This window comes from Gigantopelta aegis, chromosome 6 (genome assembly GCF_016097555.1).
Source record: "Gigantopelta aegis isolate Gae_Host chromosome 6, Gae_host_genome, whole genome shotgun sequence".
NCBI classification, from domain to species: Eukaryota; Metazoa; Mollusca; class Gastropoda; order Neomphalida; family Peltospiridae; genus Gigantopelta; species Gigantopelta aegis.
In genome coordinates, this window is record NC_054704.1 from 79323432 (window position 1) to 79349367 (window position 25936).

Genomic DNA, 25936 nt, shown 5'->3' on the forward strand with positions numbered 1-25936 from the left:
GTAACTGAAACTATAGAATTAAAAAATAAATAAAAAATTAACATCTGATGTCATCAGTCACGGTCAAATAAATGAACCCTTTAACATCCATTTTTGCCTGAATTCCATCATGCAAAAAACAAACAAAAAATTAAATAAATAAATAAAAAACCAAACTCAGTCACCCAATCTGAACAACAAAATCTTTATTGAAATAATTCAGTCTGAAATCAAATCATTTATTGTAGCAGTTGCATGTTCATTTATACAAGATCATACACTTATATTATTTCAGAAGAAAAAAACAAAACATGCAAGAAATGTAAATTATACAGTATTCAAATAGTTTGGTTGCAAAATACAGTATATATGAAAGACTTTTTCAGATTCAAAATGGATATTTTAATAAATGGAAAACTATTTAATTTACCCTAAGCCATTTACTCAAAATATCTTCGGTATTTCCACATAATGTCAAAAAGAAACACTGTATGTAGAAACAGATTATGGAAATAGATTCATATATGGAAATTCATACTTTTAAAAAATATAAATGATGGATATAGCAATAAAAGAAATGTAAAATTATTGTTACAAATTTTTAGTGGCTTTATACATGACAAAATTAAGATTTCATGGCACAAAATATCAATGGTGATTCAAAGAATGAAGCTAAATATGACAAGATTACATTATGTTATAGAATTTTCACAACTCAATTGTTAAAGCTTTTATTTACCTAGAATGTTGAAGCTGAACACTTAACACAGAATGAGTTTAAACCAAGAATGATTTTGTAGCCGTGTATTACTATATAATAATTATCACAGTTCATGCTGAAAATATACACGATTTGTTTATGGATGGAACGATGCATGAAATGACCATTTCATGAACACCACAACTATACTGAACTCCATTTAAAACGCAACAGTTAGATTTTTATATGTTAAATGAATACAAAAACAAAATATAAAACATTTAACTGAATTTGTAAAACTGGATTTATTCTGGTAGGCAATAAATAACTCAAATTTTTTATACAAGAGTTATGGTTATTGTGTGTCATACAGCAACCTCACGTGATATCGACAACAACTGAAAATTAGATAGTGCATTTTCATTGGAGTTGGCTATCTCATGGTCCATTCCTTGACGTGGTGAGGTAGCTTGCATGTCTCAATGACTCGGAGAGCTATTTCAGCTGGATCATCAGCTCCTGATAGGGTCACCCAAGCTGGACTGGTCATAGGGTAGAGACTAGACTAATATGGACTGGACAGACAGAGGACGTGAGTCAAGAAAGACAACTGTCTAGGAGAAGCAAATTGGAGAGGCTCAGAATCCTAGTAAGGAAACTCTCCTAGGAGAAGGAAAACTCCAAACTCAAACCAAGTCTACTGAAGTCAAGAGTACAGAAGCTATGCATAAGCATTAGCGTGGAACTGAAAGGAAATGTCTGTACCTGCACCAAGCTCTATGATCATCATCACTGGAGTTGGTATACATGAATCTCAGCTCACCTGTGGCACTAAATGACACGACAACTTCACTTTTCACCCGAGAGTAATTCTTTCATAAATGATAACCTATTTCCTTTCTTTTTTAAAAATGTACTTTTGTAGAATTTCTAAACAATTTGTGAGATGAAAGTAGGATTAAATTTTTAAAGAATGCCAAACAATTTATTCTTGCCCCAAAAAGATACAGCTTATTAAAACTTGCTATTTTGGAAATACATCAACAAATAGCATGCTAATTATTTACTCTTTGTTAGATGTTTTTTTTTCATTTTTCATTTTTCAGTCATATTGATAAAATTGATTTTTTTTTCTTTTCCATTTTCTCTTTTGATATTTGACGTGTTACATAAATACACTTATAAGGATATCTTTGTGGCTAATCCCTGACATGTTACATAAATACACTTTAACTTATAAAAAGTTCTCTTTTGGGCTAATCCCTTCCATTATTAAACTTTATGTTCTTCAGTAAACATTTTTAAATTAATTTTGTTTTCAAATGTTTTGCTTCACAATACTGCTACTGGGCATCAAAATAAGTTGAGACCAGTTGTTCAGGTTATCAGAAGGTTACCATGTCAAGAAAGTCGACAACAGTACTTCATTATGCACAAAATCTTATTTAAATAAAAATTATCTTTATTAGTTAGTCATACAAATATGAGATACATATACAGGTGTCGGTAGAATGAGCAGTCAGTGTTTCTGCCAGAAAGAAATTTTTGGGTATGGCGCTATGGAAATGAATGCAACCACAGTCAACTCCCCCAGAAAGAAAAAAATATGGGTTACCGGTAAGTTTAGGGTTAGGGTTAAGAAAATCATACAGTAATGATAAAGAGTAATTAATTTTGTCAAAAGGTTATCTTAAAAACAAAAATCTGCAAAACAATTTGGGTATGGCGCCATACCCGTTTCACCCTCTGGCAGAAACCCTGGAAGTGATATGAATGAATATCTGTGAAGGAATTTTACAGTAACAACAGTGGGAATTGTAATCTTGATAAATGTTTTGTAAACCTTGGGTTACCAGGGGCCTGCCCAATTCACTAAACTCTTGCAACTGTGTGATCTCGCAGTGCAATGCTAAAAGATATGCAAAGAGGATGGTTTGTTCTCTAGCAGGGGCTTAATTCATAACGCTTTCTTAAGCAACATCACATTGTTCTTGTAAGCATACATGTGCACTGACCTGCGAGACTGCAAAATTACCTGAGTTTAATAAATTAGGCCCAAGACCTTACTTGGATGTCCAAGCTACTCCTACCAGTAAGCAGCAAGGGTATTTTTATATGCACAGAACAGAATGATACCATGAGTGTGACTGACTATCGATGTACCACTTGTGAAGCCCTAGTCGGGAGGAGAAATGAAATCCATCAAGGGTGATGGATCCTATGACCCGTCGCTCCTCGCTAACACAGGTATATCCTGCGACCGACAAATGACAAAGACACTGTTCAGTGAGACTGGTATATATTTCAGATCGCAGTATGTGAAATCATTCATTCATCCATTCATTAATTCATTTATACTTATTTTCAGCTATCGGGGCTGTCTGTGCAGGTAGTGATTGTTAATTGTTAGTGAGAGAGAAGTCTGTGACCTTACACCTACTCACCAAGTCGTTAAGCTCTGGGTGGGAGACGGTCTCAGGATGTGAACCTGGTACCTACATATGCACTCGGCTAATCACTGAATTACACTCCATCACAAACAAAATTTCATCATTACAGACTAAAGAGAAACAAATTATCACCATACAACTAGAAATTTTATGAGTTTTTAATAGACTTATCCGACTACTGAGAACCGTTACTCACTGTTTAACTAATAAAACTGCAAATGTACCACAAATCGATAAGAATCCACATTCTAATCACCAGACATATAACTGTTTGAAAATATTCATAACACTTTCTGCATTGATATAGTTCTGCTCCGTTGACATTACAGTTTCACAAAATGAAATCCCTGTCCCGAGTCAGATCCCCGATCCTATCAGAGGCCGGACTTGGGATAGGCGTGTTCGAAACCATAGTGGTACATGGACACGTTAAACCACTTAATAATAATAATAATCACAAAATGATATTCTGATACACTAGATTAAAAACCAACCCAAAACTCTGGACAACTATATTTCTTTACCAAACTCATCACAAAATCAAACAAATACAGATCTATACATTCATGAGATTTGGTAACACATGTATATAATTATGATAAACCACAATTGTGTTACAGCAGTAACTTACATTTTTAAAATCCGTCTTGAATTGCCATACCACTAGGTTCGGTGCATGGGTTTGACACACAAGAAGCAATATAAACAAAACGTTAAAAAGTGAAGAAACAGTTAAGAGAAAATATTGTAAAATTTCTAAAATATTTGTTGAAAACAAAGTTAGATTGCAAAAGAAGTAAACAATACTCCGAAGGGACAATTCGTAAAACAACCATAAATATCAAATTCAACTGATATAAAATCATCTTCAAAAGACAAAACCTAAAAAATAAATTTAAAATCCCTTAGAAAACATGATTACTACAGATGTAAGTCCAAGAAACATGCTTCATTGTCATCAAAGAGGCAATATGAATGCTTAAAAAAAAAAGAATTAATCCCATTTCAATAAACAAAACAATGTTTTAGCCTACACCACACTGACTACCACAATAGGATGGTACTTGAATGGATAATTCTAAATCAACTTTGTATGAAATAAACATCTTAAGATACTTTTTTTTTGTGAATAATTTATTTTATTCATTGATTGTATTGGAGATCTTTAAGAACTGGTAATACTGGATACTTTTGTTTTGTTTCAAAGATAATTTTCCTATAGATATATTTACAAAATAAAATATAAAAAATGACCATTTTAAAATATAATATTTAGAAATAAAAGGTGGTTCAGTTCATTGTGTACGCAGTCAATTCAATAATATAAACGTGTTTCAGATCTGGATTAAATTGATGAATACAAAATACACCTGAGCTCAGGAAACACCGAATAAAAAGTAAGATTTTATACAAAGTTGGAACTGTTGACAGCTAAAATCAGTATGCATCATTGTTAACCCAGTAATTACATATTTACAGAATTATCTAAAAATATAATAATACAAGTTAAGTTATAATGCTACAGATAAAATTGCAGTTAAAAACAACAACTTGACTGTATTGCACATTTCACTTGCAAGTAAATGCATATTGTTAGTCAATAATCAAAACTGAGCACAACAAATCATTAAGAAAGCACCAAATGTTTCCTCAAAACCTTTCTGTGAGATAAATATACACCTGGTAATTAATTAAGCCCCACTTGGATTGTACTACCGTGTGATGTCAGATCCATAGCTAATTACCAAACATTTTCATGCATATTTATGGATTCTTTTGTTGTCTAGAATACCAGCTGCCAGTCAAGCCTTGTTGTGAAGGAAGGAAGGAAATGTTTTTATTTAACGACGCACTTAACTTAATTTTAATTATGGATATATGGCATCAGACATATGGTTAAGGACCACACAGATATTGATAGAGGAAACCCACTGTGGCCACTTCTTGGGCTACTCTTTCCGATTAGCAGTGAGGGATCTTTGATATGCACCATCCCACAAACAGGATAGCACATACCACAGCCTTTGATATACCAGTCGTTGTGCACTGGCTGTGACGAGAAATAGCCCAATGGGCCCACCGACTGGGATCGATCCCAGACCGACCGTGCATTAAGCGAGCGCTGTACCACTGAGCTATGTCTTGCCCTGCCTTGTTGTGATGTCACACGTCATTATGTAACTTGGTGTGTAGCTTCCAGTGTTTTTTCCAGAGAAGGCTAAAAATGCGACTGAACATTACGAATAAATAAAAAACGGCCTGTCACTTTTTTTTTAAATTTGGTATGATTCATATACATTGTAAATGTGACATATAGGTACCAAAAGACAGAAAAATACGTGTTTTATTACTGTGGCTCTTTAAATACTGATGTAATGACAGTCTCACTTGCTATCAATACACAGAACATTAATTTCAGTGTTTGGTATCCACGAAATGGTCGCACTTACATGTAAGCTGGTGCTGCATGGTGCTTAATTAATTTCCAGGGCCCCGTTCCATGAAGCGATCTTAGCACTAAGATCACCTAAGTGCATAACGTAGCTATGCACTTAAGGTGATCTTAGAGCTAAGATTGCTTTGTGGAACAGGACCCAGGTGTATACTAACTGCTTTTCAGCCTGATATTCAGAATTAAATGTAGACATTTGCTATAAACTTCATTTTATTATAGATTTAAAATGAATTTGTCAGGTTTTTATTACTAATTTAAAAGGTTAAAACATTTTTTTTAGGAGTAGATACATGTATTTAATCAAAGATTACTTAAAACAACTTAGAAATTTGGATTTCAGGGTATTCAAGGAACTACAGATACCTGATGAGCTTATGAGCAAATGAATGTTTATACTTTAACAAACCCTAAAATACAACAAAACAAAACATCACTCAATAATTTCAATACTGATTTTGTATTCTACCCAGCATAACAATCAATGCATCACAATTTACTGACAAATATACTGTCATAAATTTGTCTGAGCATGGTAATAACTAAATCTTTCAGTATTCTAAAAGTAACTTTCTAATATAAGATGTTTTTCCTCTTCTCTTTTGCGGGGTAAATTTACAGATGTATAATATTTTAACAGTCAAAAACTGAATAAAGTCACATAATGCAGTAAACTGATTTTATGCTAAATTTGTGGCCTACATGTTTATCTATAAATCTCCCCCCCCGCCTCCTCCCCTCCCCCCCCAAAAAATAAATAAAAAATAAAATTAAAACAGCAATTCAATTCATTCATATACAGCAGAATCTAACTGGGTGGAACTCGGAAGAGTCGAATACACTGCAACAAACCAAAAACCAAGTCCAGAGTTACACTTACAGTATGTTAACTGAATGGTTAGGTTGAACTACCCGATGGGTTGAACTCTTTCTCGAGCACTAACAAGGTTCGAGCCAACGAGATTCAACTGTACTTTGAAATCAATTTCTTTTATCCTTAGTATGATTAATTTTGACGTTTATAATTATACACATCAGGTCATCCAATTAGAATTCAGAAATGATCATACAAAGGAACAATAGTTACCACCACTGTTATTTTATGCCTGATGGGTCTATAACATTTTCACTATACAAATTTGCTTTAAATACAATTGTGGAAAACCCCTATGGGGTGTTTTCAATGTGCATGGTTTTTGACACAGTGAAGGTGTGAAATGTGGAAAACGGATGTACATGTAGTTATCAATAGCAGCATTTCCATATGCATGGCACAGTTTAGGGTAACCACACATGCACTGCACCTACATGAATGTCATATCAAAAACCATGAACATGGAAAATGGCTCTCAATCATAACACAAAACAAAAGAAGAAAAAAGGAGTAAATTGTAATTATACTCCTGTGAGTGTCTTCTTGCCTCAGGGTTGACTATACATGACTGTATGTTTAAACATGCATAATTATAAATATTGTGGTTCATGTACATCCAAAATCAACTGGCATTCATAAAACTGATTTAACATTTTCTTATTCCATCAATCTCTTCTTTCAAGCGACATGAATAGTAAACATACCAAGCGTATTAAACAGTTAATTTTATATATACACATTCCATAATGCAATCTGTATGTCATTTGTAAAATAAAAAATATTTTTACACAATGTATAAAGAATTATAAACGCTTTAGTCTCCGAGGCTTTAATCTATACAGATCGTCACTGTAAAAACCAAAAAATGAAGGCATTCACATATTGGCCCTATACAACGTGTATGTAAAATTGTTGAAAACTGTTGGACGTATGATTGGTAATGAAATCACAACAAATACAATGTACGTTCCTACAGGAAGTATAATAAACACTGATACAAGGATGGACAATGGGGTGGTGGGGTGGTGGTACAGCAAGACAGAGTACCTATTTTACTTCATACCTGACTCAATGTTACATACACCATTTTCTTTATGTTATGTAATGATTCAGTGCAAATTCACAAAGCCACAATGAAATCTAAAGATGGGGAAACATCATCTGATGTTTCAGGCAGAAATTATGATCCAAAATGTGAACAAAGTGGTTTTATTCTACAATGATGCATCTCATTTTCATGTTAATTTGTTCTTCGATACTAAAAAAATTCATATACTGATGAAAAAAAAGAGAAGGGAACACATGAAATTGTAGACCACATTTAATTCACTACTAGTGTAGTAATGTCTGTATTTTATACAAAGTCATAATGTGGGAATGAATATCAGTAGTGTCAAATTGACCGCCAGTAACATGGTTAACTGTTGACACCATGAACTGAGGGTGTTTGTTACAGTCACTATTTGCTGTGTTATGTTTATGTGATCCCTTTTTTTTATCTCAAATAGTATATAAATTCACTGCTTCTTTTTCAACTGGTACTATATACTCCCCAGACCCAGCTTAGGTGTGTTTTGGGCCTAATACTTCCCCCAAGTCACAGGCTATGAGAAGTCTGGTTATTTGAGATGTTTGAAATGGTAGGCTATAACCTGACATAACATTTGACACAAGACTCAACTGTTAAAGTACTAGAGGTGCCTGTCTAAGAAAGCAGACTAATTATTATCTAGAACTCGACAAAGTGTTTACCCTACATCCAGTTCACAACCTTCATGTACAAACGAACAGAGGAGTTTCCATTTTCTCTACAGACCTGCCAAACCTAATAAAGTGCTAATATTTCACAACAGTTTTTAGTAAGACACCAGGGAACATTTTGTATTGTATCGCATTGCGATTCGCTGCACAAGTTTCGGAGATTGCTACACAATTTTAAAACATTAAACAGTAGTCGCTAATCAATTCTCAATTGACTAGAAATATCGCTAATCAAAGTTTTGAAAACAAAATGTTCCCTGGACACACTTCAATAATTGACTGTGTGCACTGACCCAAACAGTCAAAACACTCTATACATTTAAATCAAATCAGGATATTGTTTTGCCCTCTTTAAAAAAACTACCCAGAACATTTTCAGCCAAGCATACACACTTGAATAACTGAAGAAATGTTTATTTACTGTTATGTACTCTAAACCACTGATAAAAATAAAATTGTATATAAAAAAAAATTCTACTGCTGTAAAAAAAATTCTTTTCAAATTTCTGGGGGGGTTTCTGGGTTTTTTGGCTGGTTTATATTATTAAAAATCAAAAAGTTCCTGAAAAATGTTGGGGGTTTTGGATGGGGTTTTTTTAAGGAGATGATTTAATTATGAATATCAATACGACATATTATAGCATCAAGGGTTGGCAGGTCTGCCTCCAGTTCATATTTTTAATCACATGTTCTGAATTCTGCACAGAAGTGTTCAGAGGACACGGCACTTCAGCGGTATTCAGTCAGCCATATTTACAATGTAGTAGAATACACTGAATCAGTAAGAGAACACATGCCGCTACGATTCTTTCTTTCACAAGTACAGCAAAACCTTCCAGAGCAAATGCCTCAAGTTTATAAATAGGGAATTGGTCATAGGATACAAATGAAACAAATGGAGTGTATATCAATCTATACTCAAAGGTCAACTCTTACATTTCAGACACAGTTTGCCTGATGAGAATTACTCAAATCAAATATCAACCTTTGGGCCATAATAAATTAGATGCTAGATTTTTATCAAATTTTGTTTCAATGGAGTAAGAGGTAAAAAAAAAATATTAATGTTTTCAGGACATTAAATCTTTTTTATACATGTTTTTTGTTTAAAATAATATTTTCAAGATATTTGTACATCACTATATATTTTAAGGCCAAAACATTTTATTCTTGACCAGTTAATAAGTTAATAAACAACCAGTGGGGGGGGCATACCTTTATTCTTGAGGTGGGCAGGACTGAAAATCCAGGATTTATCTTATTATGTCCTTGCTCGAATAAGACATTCTATTAGAAGTAAGAGGAGGATGCATCAACATATTGTCTGTTTATACTTATTTTCATGCTTATATCCAATTAAGATTCAAGCACGCTGTCCTGGGTACACACCTCAGCTATCTGGGCCTCATTCACTACCTCACGCAACTTATGATATTATATCACAGTGCAATGCTAAAAGACTTGCAAAGAGGATGCTTTGTTGTCTAGCAGAGCCTAAGAGAGCTTTGTGAATTAGGCCCCAGAACAGTGGGTTAGTGGTTAGTGAGAGATAAGTTAGCATAGTGGCTTTACACCTAGCCACTAAGTCGTTAAAACTAGCTCTGGGTGACAGCCCGATACCAGGATATTAACCTAGTACCTACCAGCCTTAAGTTGATGGTTAATTAGCCACTTCACTACTGAGGCCACCAGTATTAACATATTCTAGGATGTCTGCATAAAAGGACATTGCTTAACCTAGAAGGCATTAGCTGCAGATTGATTTTTACTGTACATGTATATATATATATATAATATATATTTGTATAATATATATAGTGAATATGAGTAGGTCAACGTACACAACAAACAACACGCAAAACACACTTGGCCACTCTTGTAACAAGGCCACAGCACTGAGGTAATAGAGGTGCAGGTCAGATCTTCACTCTAATCGTAAACTCATTAAATGTTACAAAAATAGGTTCCGTCGTCGTATATTCCTTCACAACCCAAGAGGCATTCACTTGCCATTCTCAAGGCCATTATCTCCTTCTTTTTTAATGAATATTCACTTGGCCACTTTACCGAAATATCTCATCACAGTTGCACATTATTCTCGTTATGTGAGAAACCATATATGGAGGAAACCAACCGACTGGAAGTCAGTTCAGGTCTTTAAATCCACATGCACCGCATCCAATACCCTGATAAAAACAACACGTAGCAACCCATTGCTAACAAATTGCATTGTTTGGATATATTCTTTGTTTTCTCATTTCTTGTGAAACATGCTTTGTTTACAGGTAAAGCTCATGTACTGTCTTGACTAGGTTTGTACCGGTGGGGTTGAGGTGGGGGTGGGTGAGTTCACCGGTTCACCCACCTCCGCGTGGACTCCTCCCAGTCTGTGTTCCCGCCCTCCTCGTCGTCTGTCCGTATGTACGATTCCTCGTCCGTCTGGAGAAAACTTTCTTCATCGGTCGTGTAACGAGAACTTGTCATCAGCTCCTGCAAGTAAATAGAGAATATTATACGAGTTTCCACTAGATATACTGATGGAAATAAATAAAAGATCACACAGATAGCAACAAGAAATATTGACTGCATCAAAATATCAATTCATATTGTCAGAAGTTGACTGGGAACATATAGAATGAATAAAATTTCGTCTACAATTTGATGTGTTCCCTTATTTCTTTCCATCAGTATATAATTTTTTACGAAAAATTAGTGAACTTTCCATGTTAGTATCTGACCAAATGAAAGTGAAAGAAAGAAGTGTTTTATTTAACGACGCACTCAACACATTTTATTTACGGTTATATGGCGTCAGACATATGGTTAAGGACCACACATATTTTTTTAGAGGAAACCCGCTGTTGCCACATAGGCTACTCTTTTTTACGACAGGCAGCAAGGGATCTTTTATTTGCGCTTCCCACAGGCAGGATAGCACAAACCATGGCCTTTGTTGAACCAGTTATGGATCACTGGTCGGTGCAAGTGGTTTACACCTACCCATTGAGCCTTGCGGGGCACTCACTCAGGGTTTGGAGTCGGTATCTGGATTAAAAATTCCATGCCTCGACTGGGATCCGAACCCAGTACCTACCAGCCTGTAGACCGATGGCCTGCCACGACGCCACCGAGGCCGGTTAAATGAAAGTGAGGTCAGATACCATGGGAATTTCACATGATTTGTAAAAAAAATATATATCTAGTGAAAATGAGTGTGGTATTTTATTTATTACCCACCTTCAAATAATGTCAAATCTGATAATAGCTTCCAACATAATAAGACATATGAATGCGCAAATTAGGGAAGATTACATCACTTTCCGAAGTGACACACACGTGTGTTTGTGTGTGATGAAAAATAATATTGCAGGATTATCTTGGTTTAAATTTTCATATTTAGAAGATCAATTATATTTAAAGTGTTTCAGACTGTCCTAATGTTTATAACTGTTTGGGCTACTACAAACATCAAGATACCAAGGATGAATCACTGTTTAATGACTCTTCAGCACAATTTAAACTACCTGGTAAGTCTATTTCATGAAATTGAATATACAGACATTGAGTACATAGACATTGAAAACAAGATGTGTTTTTTTTAGTTTTTTTTTTTACTAACAACAATTAACAAATACAATGAAACCTGTCTAAACTGGACCTTGAACAAACCGGAATCCTGTCAATCCACATTTCATGGTCCTTAATTTTCTAAATTAAGTTAAGCAAACCAGTCGGTAACATTAATGCGATGACTCACCCCTGGCTGGTTGTCATACAGCTCGGTATCTTCATGACTCTTTGAGCTCTTGTCGTCATCTGTCCGTGTGTACGACTCTCCGTCCTCTGTCAGCAGAATACTGTCATCATCCGTCTTCACATACGAGTCGCCATCTTCTCCAGGAATGTAGCTAAAAAAAAATAATAATAAAAAAAAAAAAAAAATTAATGTTTAATGAAACTTCAGCACAAAAATCCTCGAAAACATCAGTGAATGTCAAACAAAGGAATACATGTACTATTTGAAAAAAAAATTGATGAGTTAAATCAATATAAAAACTCAATAGCTATAGAGTGTTAATGCCAAGGATTCAACCCCCTCTGTGGACCCATGCTCTGATTGGGTTTTTTCTCATCTGATCTAGTGCCCCACAAATAGTATATCAAAGGCCATAAGCATAACTCAAGCAAGCTTTCTGCCAGAGGGTAAAATGGGTACGGCGCCATACTCAATTTGTTTTGCAGATTTTAGTTTTTTAAGTTAACCTTTTGACCAAATTACCGGTAATTACTCTTATCATTACTGTATGATTTTCTTAACCCAAAGCCTAAACTTAACCCATTTTCTTTTTGGGGAGGTTCCCCCATACCCCCTGTTGACTGTGGTTGCATACAATTCCATAGTGCCATACCCAAAAATGTCATTCTGGCAGAAACACTGCAATGATATGTGGTTCTGTAAGTGTATATCAGAGATCCCTTGTTGTTAATGGAAACAATGTGGCAGGTGTTGTCTAAAACTATATGTAACATCTAATTGCTAATAAGTAATAAATCAATGTGTTCTAGTGGTGTCATTAAACAAAACAAAACTTTAAACTGTCATAGGCAAAAAGCAATAATGTGATCTGTGTATGCAGGTGGTCACATTAAACAAGATTTCCTGGCTTTACTCAAATCAACAACCCCTGCACGTGCTGTAACCTCACTGTGGTGCAGGGGTGTAACGTTCTCTTTGAGAATGGCCAATACAGCACAAATTGAAGTTTAGAGTAAAATTCGGTGTCCGTAAAATTCTGTGATATTTGTATTTGTATTTTTGCACAGTTCTTTACACTGTTTTTGTTTAAACCTTGAATTTTTATATTGATGTTGATCATCACTTTATTTATTTGCATTACCACAGTTTGACACCCAATAGCCGATGTATTTTTCATGCTGGGGTGTCGTTAAACATTCATTCATTCATTCAAACCAACAATCTTCTATCTACAAAAAAACAAAGCACAAAGAATTATTTTGTTACTAACAAAATCATTCTTTGTGGGGTTTTTTTTCAGTACCAATGTAAGGCAACAAAATGAAAACCCCCAAAACTCATCTAATCTAATCGTGAAAACTTTAATGCATTATCAATAAAACAGATTTGTATTTATTTATTTAAAAAAACATAAGAATGAAAATTTAATAGCTCTTCAGATTGCACACATCAAGTTATCAAGTTCTCAACAACAAAAAAACCCTGATTCAGCCTCCAAGTGAAAATGCCCAGCAAACAGATTACATCATGAATGAGAAATCAATTTCCTCTTACTGATACTTAAGTGTCCATAGGTAATGTAATATTATATCTTCAGTAAGGATTTAGAAAAAAGGGGGAAAAAATGATGTCATGTACTGAAGAAATTTAAAATTTATGTCTTGGTATAAATGATTAAAACTAATTCTTTTCATACAAGTATGACCAGAGGCAAATTACAGTAATCGATCAAATTTCTAAAAAGTTCACTTGCAACCAAAAAAAAGATATAATGATAAGTATATAAGTAGGTAAATGATGTGTATCCCATTACTATTACAATGACACTTATTATAATCATTATAATATTAGTTGTATTGTTTTCAATATACAGTTGAACTTGCTAAACGATCCACTTTTAAATATAACAATTAGGCACCATTATACACAAGAAATATGTTGTTTCAATATACAGTTGAACTTGCTAAAGGATCCATTGTTAAATATAACAATTAGGCACCATTATACACAAGAAATACGTTTCAATATACAGTTGAACTTGCTAAAGGATCCACTGTTAAATATAACAATTAGGCACCATTATATACAAGAAATACGTTTCCATTAACTTTTTTTTTTTTTTTAAATAAATGTTCATTGCCCATTTCAATTGGTTTGACTGGGCCTTGGCCTTGCTGTCATACTAAAAACCACATTCAGTTGTTCCCTTGGGTGATTCTTCCAATTTGACCTAACAGTAAAATTACTACTATAGCTTCTGTCAATAAAGGCTCTTTATACCTACCAAAGTGGTAAATACTACAACAATTGGACAATGGTTTATTTACTGAGATCTCCACTATATCTACTGTCAGTAGAGGCTCTTTATACACTAAACACACCAACAACCGGACAATGATTTATTTACTGAGATCTCCACTATATCTACTGTTAGTAGAGGCTCTTTATACACTAAACACACCAACAACCGGACAATGGTTTATTTACTGAGATCTCCACTATATCTACTGTCAGTAGAGGCTCTTTATACACTAAACACACCAACAACCGGACAATGGTTTATTTACTGAGATCTCCACTATATCTACTGTCAGTAGAGGCTCTTTATACACTAAACACACCAACAACTGGACAATGGTTTATTTACTGAGATCTCCACAATATCTACTGTCAGTAGAGGCTCTTTATATACTAAACACACCAACAACCAGACAATGGTTTATTTACTGAGTTCTGCACTATATCTACTGTCAATAGAAGCTCTTTATACACTAAACACACCAACAACTTGACAATGGTTTATTTACTGAGATCTCCACTATATCTACTGTCAGTAGAGGCTCTTTATACACTAAACACACCAACAACCGGACAATGGTTTATTTACTGAGATCTCCACTATATCTACTGTCAGTAGAGGCTCTTTATACACTAAACACACCAACAACTGGACAATGGTTTATTTACTGAGATCTCCACAATATCTACTGTCAGTAGAGGCTCTTTATATACTAAACACACCAACAACCAGACAATGGTTTATTTACTGAGTTCTGCACTATATCTACTGTCAATAGAAGCTCTTTATACACTAAACACACCAACAACTTGACAATGGTTTATTTACTGAGATCTCCACTATATCTACTGTCAGTAGAGGCTCTTTATACACTAAACACACCAACAACTGGACAATGGTTTATTTACTGAGATCTCCACAATATCTACTGTCAGTAGAGGCTCTTTATATACTAAACACACCAACAACCGGACAATGGTTTATTTACTGAGTTCTGCACTATATCTACTGTCAATAGAAGCTCTTTATACACTAAACACACCAACAACTTGACAATGGTTTATTTACTGAGATCTCCACTATATCTACTGTCAGTAGAGGCTCTTTATACACTAAACACACCAACAACCGGACAATGGTTTATTTACTGAGATCTCCACTATATCTACTGTCAGTAGAGGCTCTTTATATACTAAACACACCAACAACCGGACAATGGTTTATTTACTGAGATCTCCACTATATCTACTGTCAGTAGAGGCTCTTTATATACTAAACACACCAACAACCGGACAATGGTTTATTTACTGAGATCTCCACTATATCTACTGTCAGTAGAGGCTCTTTATATACTAAACACACCAACAACCGGACAATGGTTTATTTACTGAGATCTCCACTATATCTACTGTCAGTAGAGGCTCTTTATATACTAAACACACCAACAACCGGACAATGGTTTATTTACTGAGATCTCCACTATATCTACTGTCAGTAGAGGCTCTTTATATACTAAACACACCAACAACCGGACAATGGTTTATTTACTGAGATCTCCACTATATCTACTGTCAATAGAGGCTCTTTATATACTAAACACACCAACAACCGGACAATGGTTTATTTACTGAGTTCTGCACTATATCTACTGTCAATAGAAGCTCTTTATACACTAAACACACCAACAACTGGACAATGGTTTATTTACTGAGATCTCCACTATATCTACTGTCAATAGAAGCTCTTTATATACTAAACACACCAACAACCAGACAATGGTTTATTTACCGAGTTCTGCACTATATCTACTGTCAGTAGAGGCTCTTTATATACTAAACATTCCAACAACCGGACAATGGTTTATTTACTGAGATCTCCACTGTATCTACTGTCAGTAGAGGCTCTTTATATACTAAACACACCAACAACCAGACAATGGTTTATTTACTGAGTTCTGCACTATATCTACTGTTAGTAGAGGCTCTTTATATACTAAACATTCCAACAACTGGACAATGGTTTATTTACTGAGATACCACTATATCTACTGTCAGTAGAGGCTCTTTATATACTAAACACACCAACAACCGGACAATGGTTTATTTACTGAGATACCACTATATCTACTGTCAATAGAAGCTCTTTACACTAAACACTCCAACAACCGGACAATTAATGGTTTATTTTGTGAGATATCCACTATATCTACTGTCAGTAGAAGTTCTTTACACTAAACACACCAACAACCGGACAATGGTTTATTTACTGAGTTCTGCACTCACTTGGTTGAATCGGGCTCGGTGTCGCTGGCATTCTGACTACTACTCTCACTGCGCTGGCGTCGCGCCCGCAACTGTGCGAGGAATTCAGATTCTTGTTTGAGTCGCCACTTGATGTCGTCGCGCCATGACTCGATATCGTCGGTGCCAGATGCTCTCATCAGCGAGACGCCGTAACTGTCTAAAAATATCAAACGTAATACCCAAGGTTTAAGCTGTCATTCACCAGGCAATCTGCACAAATTGAAGATGAATTTTGTGAATATATTTCATGAGTGGTTCATCAAACAGCAAATCCGACATTCTCATATCACATCGTTTCTTTCTTTATCCTACCAGCGATAGAAATAAGCAGAATTTTTCACTAGTTCACTGGACAAGTGCATCTAGAAATCTACTGGTCCACTAATATTTTCACTTGTCCAAATAAATGTTCTGTTTTATTAAAATACAAGGACCTGACTGCTCAAAATGAAACTGCATTGAACATTTTTATTTGTCCATTACGATACATTCTGCTTTTCCAAGCAGATTTTCACTTGTCAAACGGACAAGTGCTTAATTATTTTGAACACTGCCTACTATACTACAGGCCTATATATTTGGCAAGGTATGATGTCTATAACAATTTCTATTTTGTTAATCTTTGCAAGGCCAAAAAAATATTGCTTTGTTATGTGACAGAGATGAAAATGATAGAAGATACCACAGCATACAACATACCAGCCATATATCTACTTATAGCAATGCTTAAAATGGAGATGGATCACATGAGTGATTGACTTCAATACTTTAGGTTTTCTCCATCCCAATTACAATCAGTGTCCCATGACTGGTACATGGTATGTACTGTCCTGTCTATTTGGAAGGGTGAATATAAAAGATCTCTTGGTTTTTGGAAGGAGAATCCTGTGGGGTGACAGTGGGACATTTCTCCATCTGTCTAGGTTGTCTGTCTGTCTGTCTCTCTGTCTCTGTCTGTCTGTCTGTCTCTGTCTCTCTCTGTCTCTCTCTCTCTCTCTCTCTCTCTCTCTCTCTCTCTCTAATCTAATTTCTCTTATCTCATCTAACAGCCCTGTGGTAAAGCGCTCGCCTGATGTGTGATTGGTGTAGGATCGATACCCGTCGGTAGACCCATTGGGCTATTTATCGTTCCAACCAGTGCACCACGACTGGTATATCAAGGGCCGTGGTATGTGTTAACCTGTCTATGTGATGGTGCATAAAAAAAGATCCCTTGCTACTAATGGAAAAATGTAGCAGGTTTCCTCTCTAAGACTGTGTCAAAATGACCATATGTTTGACATCCAATAGCCAATGATTAATAAATCAATGTGCCCTAGTGGTGTCATTAAACAAAACAAACTTTAACTCTCTATCTAATCTCTCTGTCGGGAGCAGGACGTAGCCCAGTGGTAAAGTGTTTGCTTGATGTGCGGTCAGTCTAGGATCGATCCCCATTGGTGAACTCATTGAGCTATTTCTTGTTCCAGCCAGTGCTCCACAACTGGTTAACAAAGGCCATGGTATGTACTATCCTGTCTGTGGGATGGTGCATATAAAAGATCCCTTGCTGCCAATCGAAAAGAATAGCTCATGAAGTGGCGACAGCGGGTTTTCTCTCTCAATATGTTTGGTCCTTAATCATGTCTGACGCCATATAACCATAAATAAAATGTGTTGAGTGCATCGTTAAATAAAACATTTCCTTCTGATCTTTGTCTGTTTGTTTATCTGTCTTCCTGTTTGTCTGTCTCTCTCTCACCAAACAACCCAAACTTAAAATGTGTTGAGGTGTCATTATACAAATTTTCATTTCCTGATTGAAATAAAAAAACAAAAAAAAAAAAGGAAATCCGTATCTATTAGTGTGATTAATCTTATAGCCCATCACCTCCCAGGTGAATACCCTACTCTTGAGCTAAATCCTGCTGCGACGTGACTCGAGAGAACTGCGTCTATTTATAAACATGTTTTTGCTTCCTCCCCCTATGCGTGCCTGTACTGACGAAGTTATCCGTAATGAAGCTAGTTAGCGCATTGATGACAGGCAAACAACTTGTGCAATCTCATTACATTTAGCCTGTTCCTGCATTGATTTTTAAATCAGTCTGATGCTATTACTGTAAGCCATTTTGTCTCAAATTACTTCAGGAAATCTCTCATTATACTATTTCTAACATACGTCCTCAAGGGAAGGTCATTTAAAATTAAAAAAACTTTTTAATTTAAAAAAAAAAAATACATGAAATTCAATCCAAAAAAAACCTGATCGGTTTTAAAATGTACTTTGACAGGACATAGCCTGGTGATAAAGCACTTTACTTGATGAGCAGTTAGTCTAGGATTGATCCCAGTTAGTGGGCCCATTCGACTATTTCTTGTTCCAGCTAGTGCACCACGACTTGTATATCAAATCCCATGGTATGTGCTATCCTGTCTGTGGGAGAGTGCATATAAAAGATCCCTTCTTACTAATGTAAAAATGTAGTGGGTTTCTTCTTTAAGATTATATGTCAAAATTACCAAATGTTTGACATCCTATAGTCGATGATTAATAAATCAATGAGTTCTGGTAAGTGCTGCTCCGTCTGTTGGATGATGGATATAAAATATCTCTTGCTACTAATGGAAAAATGTAGTGGGTTTCTTCTATAAGACAATATGAAAAAAGTTACCAATGTTTAACATTCATTAGCTGATAATTAAAATCAATAAGCTCTAGTAATGTCGTTAAGCAACAAAGAAAAGAAAAGAAAAGTACTTTGATGAATGAATGAATATATAAAGACACTCTAGCACACAAAAATACATCAACTACTGGGTGTGAAATATACTTTCATGATGTTTTTCTTACAAATAAACCATAAAACCTACACCCTTGTTTTTCTTACAAATAAACCATAAAACCTACACCCTTGTTTTTATTACAAATAAACCATAAAACCTACACCCTTGTTTTTATTACAAATAAACCATAAAACCTACACCCTTGTTTTTATTACAAATAAACCATAAAACCTACACCCTTGTTTTTCTTACAAATAAACCATAAAACCTACACCCTTGTTTTTATTACAAATAAACCATAAAACCTACACCCTTGTTTTTCTTACAAATAAACCATAAAACCTACACCCTTGTTTTTATTTTAATATCAAGCTGATCTTACTGGACTAACATTATGACTGGAAGAAGGAAGGAAATGTTTTATTTAACGACACACTCAACACATTTTAACGACACACTCAACACATCTTATTTACAGTTATATGGCATCAGACATATGGTTAAGGACCACACAGATATTGAGAGAGGAAACCCGCTGTCGCCATTTCATGGGCTACTCTTTTCGATAGCAGCAATGGATCTTTTATATGCACCATCCCACAGACAGGATAGTACATACCATGGCCGTTGATATGCCAGTTGTGGTGCACTGGCTGCAACAAAAAATAGCCCATTGGGCTCACCAACAGGGATTGATCCTAGACTGACTGTGCATCAAGCACTTTACCACTAGGCTACGTGCCGCCCCAGGCTGTACAACTGAATTTCCTTGGTGAATCCAAAATATTTCCACATCCCAACCAGTGCCCCACGACTGGTATATCAAAGGTCATGGTAGGTGCATTTTGGTTTGTGGTAAAAAGCTGCCTTGCTCCTAATGGAAAAATATAGCCGATGATTAATAAAGCAAAATGCTCTAGTGGTGTTGTTAAATAAAAACAAACTTTAAACTTTAAAGACATGGTTGAAATATCATATCATATTCCTTGATGCGTATATGTGTGACTCATGGGATATGACTGTAGATTTTACTCACTGAGCTATAATTCCAATCTGTACAATGGCTTTGATACTACGCCATTCACACTTCTGGTTCATATTTTCAGCAAAATAAAAAATGATCACCTTCCGTTCTTAAATATCTCATATTTGACAATTAAAACACATAAATTAGCCTCTATTTATCACTGATAATTCAGTAAATTGACTATGCCACAAACTGACATGACAATGATGCACCCAGTACTACAAACAATTGCAACAAGGTCAATTTATATACAATTACCAGACTTGAACAAATTGACTTCTGTCCGCCAGTACAATGTGGACCCATTCATAGCAGAATCTTTTCACTCAGAATAGACTAGACGGTAATGTGTTTAATGAAAAACCTCTCATTGCTCATAATACCAGAAACCAGAGACTCTTCAAGATGTGACAGCACCTTGCTGATAGGTTTGCTACAGGATTCAGTCCTTACAATTCAGAATTTGCATCAGCAAACATAAAACTTTAGATGCTAAGGTAAAAGTAGTTTGCTTCAGCTAAAATACAAGTTTCCTTGGGTTTTGTATGTTAAAGGAAATGTTTTATTTAATGACGCACTCAACACATTTTATTTACGGTTATATTGTGTCGGATATATGGTTAAGGAAGGAAGGAAATGGTTTATTTAATGACGCACTCAACACATTTTATTTATGGTTATATGGCATCGGACATATAGTTAAGGACCACACAGATATTGAGAGAGGAAACCTACTGTCACATTTCATGGGCTACTCTTTTCGATTAACAGTAAGAGATCTTTTATAATATGCACCATCCCACAGACAAGATAGTACATACCACAGCCTTTGTTCCACCAGTTGTGGAGCAGTGGCTGGAATGAGGAATAGGCCAATGGGCCCACTGACGGGGATCGATCCTAGATTGATCGCGCATCAGAGGAGCGCTGTACTACTGGGCTACACAATGTAGTTCCCGCCCCTTGTATGTCAAATACTTACATGTAAAATATATCTTCATGCAAAAAGTTTCAATGGGACAAAATTATGAGATTAATCAATTTTAGTTCATCTTTTAAATCAGCATTGCTGAATGTCGATGTGAATTATGATGGCTGTGATTACTGTTACCAGCAGCTATGTAATGGCTGTGAGGTTGTCAATGGCCAAACTTGTGCACTTTGTTTTTAAAGTCATTGGATGTTGGCAACTGTTTCTTGATGAAAAAGTATTCTTTCAGGAAATTAATTACATTATCAAATGATCATTTCTTGATTTTTTTTTTGTAATATCTTTTTCTTAAAGTAACAGATCCTAAGTATTAAACACTAAAGTATATTTTTCTCTATTAGAGCCATTTACGATCACTGAAATCAAACATTATTTATATTTTATTTTTTAGATAATCCATTTCCGTAGAACCGAAGTGTTTCTGGTCATCCTAGTGTTTCTAATACCACAAAATGTATTTTTCATATTTTAAAAAATGCACGTGTGTCTGAGTAGTAATGGTTATGGAGTCAAGTATTTTAAAGGCTATTTCCCTGTTTTAATGTCACCGACTCTTGTTGCACTCTGTTGTAACTTTATCCAAATGTGTTACAGGTTTGTAGATTAACTAAACTTAGTGTCCATTTTTAATGGGTTGAAACTAGGGTCTGTAACTTTAACTTCCTGTGACAATAATGGTATTATAACATATCAATTTATGTTTAATAATAATGTAATGCCTTCTATACAACTCATTTAAACATGGCTCGGCAGAGTTGTTCTTTAAATGTTACTTCTAAAAGTATTAGCTGACAAATGACAGATGACAAGATTCTAATCTGGCATAAGTGAAACAATTTAATACATAAGATTAAACCACCAGACAGAAATATCACTATTCTATTTAGTGCAATAGAGTCATTACTAGACTTTTGAATTTATTTATGTACACCAGTTAAGTGCATGACAATATTAAATGGGATTTTTTCTAATCTTACATCAATCCTCTTTAATAATTGTATAAAGCAAAAGTTTGTTTGGTTTAATGACACCACTAGAGCATATCGGCTATTAGATGTCAAACATTTGGTAATTTTGACATATAGTCTTAGAGAGGAAACCTGCTACATGTTTCCATTATTAGCAAGAGATCTTTTATATGCACCATCCCACAGACAGGACAGCACAAACCATGGTCTTTGATATACCAGTTGTGGTGCACTGGCTGGAACGAGAAATAGCCCAATGGGCCCACCGACAAGGATCGATCCCAAACCGACCGGGCATCAAGTGAGCACTGTACCACTGGGCTACGTTCCACCCTGTATAAAGCATAGGAGTAGCCTATGTGGTGAGGAGTAGCCTAGGAGTAGCCTATGTGGTGAGGAGTAGCCTATGTGGTGAGGAGTAGCCTAGGAGTAGCCTATGTGGTGAGGAGTAGCCTACGTGGCGAGTGGCCTACGTGGTGAGGGGTGGCCGTGGTGATGGGTGGCCGTGACGAGGAGTAGTTTACGTGGCGAGGAGTAGCTTACATGATGAGGAGTGGCCTACGTGGTGAGGAGTGGTCTACATGGTGAGAAGTAGCCTAGGAGTGGCCTACGTGGCGAGGGGTGGCCGTGGTGATGGGTGGCCGTGACAAGGAGTAGCTTACGTGGCGAGGAGTAGCTTACATGGTGAGGAGTGGCCTACGTGGTGAGGAGTGGTCTACATGGTGAGGAGTGGCCTACGTGGCAAGGAGTGGCCTACGTGGCGAGTGGCCGACGTGGCGAGGGGTGGCCGTGGTGATGGGTGGCCATGACGAGGAGTAGCTTACGTGGCGAGGAGTAGCATACATGGTGAGGAGTGGTCTACATGGTGAGGAGTGGTCTACATGGTGAGGAGTAGCCTAGGAGTGGCCTACGTGGAGAGTGGCCTACGTGGTGAGGGGTGGCCGTGGTGATGGGTGGCCGTGACGAGGAGTAGCTTATGTGGCGAGGAGTGGCTTACATGGTGAGGAGTGGCCTATATGGTGAGGAGTGGTCTACATGGTGAGGAGTGGCCTATGTGGCAAGGAGTGGCCTATGTGGCAAGGAGTGGCCTACGTGGCGAGGAGTGGCCTACGTGGCGAGGAGTGGCCTACATAGTGAGGAGTGGCCTACATGGCAAGGAGTGGCCTACATGGCGAGGAGTGACCTACGTAGTGAGGAGTAGCCTATGTGGCAAGGAGTGGCCTACATAGTGAGGAGTGGTCTACATGGTGAGGAGTGGCTTACGTAGCGAGGAGTGGCCTACGTGGCGAGGAGTGGCCTACGTGGCGAGGAGTGGCCTACGTGAGGAGGAGTGGCCTACGTGGCGAGGAGTGGCCTACATTGTGGGGAGTGGCCTACGTAGTGAGGAGTGGCCTACGTGAGGAGGAGTGGCCTACGTGAGGAGGAGTGGCCTACGTGGTGAGGAGTGGCCTACGTGGTGAGGAGTGGCCTACGTGGTGAGGAGTGGCCTATGTTGTGAGGAGTGGCCTACGTGATGAGGAGTGGCCTATATTGTGAGGAGTGGCCTACGTGGTGAGGAGTGGCCTACGTTGTGAGGAGTGGCCTACGTGATGAGGAGTGGCCTATATTGTGAGGAGTGGCCTACGTGGTGAGGAGTGGCCTACGTTGTGAGGAGTGGCCTACTGGTATGGTTAATTAGTGTCTAACATACATGTATGGCTATTTTGACATTTGGTTGAGAGAAACTATAAAAAGCAGTAACGGATCTTTTATACACACTTTCCCAAAGACAGAACAGGGCATACTAGAGATATAACCAAAGTTTCCCAAAGACAGAACAGGGCATACTAGAGATATAACCAAAGTTTCCCAAAGACAGAACAGGGCATACTACAGAGGGTGATTGATCCTGTGACCCGCTGTCACCTAGAGCTAACATCTAAGAAAACGCTTGATAGGTCAATCTGATAACACATTTGATTGGTCAATCTAACAACACACTTGATAGGTCAATCTCATGACACACTTGACTGGTCAATCTAACAACACACTTGATTGGTCAATCTAACAACACACTTGATTGGTCAATCTAACAACACACTTGATAGGTCAATCTCATGACACACTTGATTGGTCAATATAACAACACACTTGAATAGTCAGTGTAACAATACCCTTGATATGTCAGTCTAACAACATGTTTGATATGTCAATCTAACAACACACTTGATCAGGTCAATCTGACAACACACTTGATTGGTCAATCTAACAATACACTTGATAGGTCAATCTAAAAACACACTTGATAGGTCAATCTAACAACACACTTCACAGGTCACAATCTCCCTTTTGGCTTATTCTCCATTCCAACTAGTTCCTCATGACTGATATGATGTATCAAAGACTTTTGTGGTGTTCTGTAACAATGGGGCACATAACATCTAGCTCAGAAAATAGATTGCTCACCTGAGGTGCTTGGGTCATAAGAATGAACCTCTATGGTGGACCCACTGTTCCCCCCCCCCCCCCCCATCCCAATCAAAAACAGTGGTATGTGATGCACTGTCTATAACAAACACAATATAAATGACTGCTTGCTGTTAAATGTGGTGGCAGTGGATTTTTTTCTCTATTTCTCATTGGGTGTTTATTTACCAGATGTTATCCATGCAGTAGTTCCATATTTAACAAATCACTTGAGTATCCTTAAACAAAATTCTCCCATCCTTTCCTTTTACCTAAGTAGTAAATCTCTCTAATTACTTACCAATACTTCTCCCATTTACTTCATCATCATCTTCACTGCCACTATTTTCTGAAAAACACAAGTTATTGATTTTAGAATATTAATTACTGGAGAGAGAGAGAGAGAGAGAGAGAGAGGGGGAGAGGGGAGGGGAGGGAGAGAGAGAGAGAGAGAGAGAGAGAGAGAGAGAGAGAGAGAGAGATAACGATTACTGGATAGAGAGAAAGAGAATAATTAACAAACAACCAGATGAACTTTCATGAAAATAAAATGTATGCAACAAAACTGATCCAGCGAAAGAAATATGAGCATAGGAAGTTCTAGCAAACAATTACCCTCCTTTGTATATATTTTACTTTTATTTTATTTTGTAATTAACCTTAAACACTGCTTATATGCTTACAGGTAATATTTTCATTTTTGTCATAATAGTCCATTTACTACAAAAGCCCATTCAAATAAAATATCAATTTAATGTTTATTTTATGGTACTTTAAATGACACCAAAAATTATTTAAAATTTTATTGTATCAGTTTGCAACCAGTTTCCCAATATACAAATTACACTAACTGTATGTATGTATGTGTATTCCATGCTTTAAACCATTATGTCACACATACAAATTCTATACATTGTAATTTTACTTCTATGTATAGCAATAAAAGGCAAAATATGTTTTAAAGTCAAGTAATTAAAAAATATATATAAAAAATAGATCAGATCAGAAAATGAAAAATGAATGAATAGAAAATTAAAAATTAAAAAAGAAGAAGAAAGAATAGAAAAGAAAAGAAAAGAAAAAGAAAAAAAATAATAATAAAAAAAAAAAATAAAGAAAAAAGATTAGAAAATGAAAGGTATGAAAAAGGAAACCTTTATTAAT

General features: G+C 36.3%; 1 protein-coding gene across 1 annotated transcript in view; it reads right to left on the reverse strand.

Moving 5' to 3' along the window:
• Positions 1-5157: 5157 nt before the first annotated feature.
• Positions 5158-25936, reverse strand: part of LOC121374904 (dystrobrevin beta-like) — a 153821-nt gene continuing 133042 nt past the window's right edge. The window contains exons 15-18 of the mRNA XM_041502030.1: positions 25074-25121; positions 16555-16732; positions 11974-12124; positions 5158-10706 (exon numbers count right to left, since the gene is read on the reverse strand). Of these exons, the coding sequence (XP_041357964.1) occupies positions 10566-10706; positions 11974-12124; positions 16555-16732; positions 25074-25121 (518 nt within the window). The 3' untranslated portion in view covers positions 5158-10565. The remainder of the gene's footprint in view (positions 10707-11973; positions 12125-16554; positions 16733-25073; positions 25122-25936) is intronic.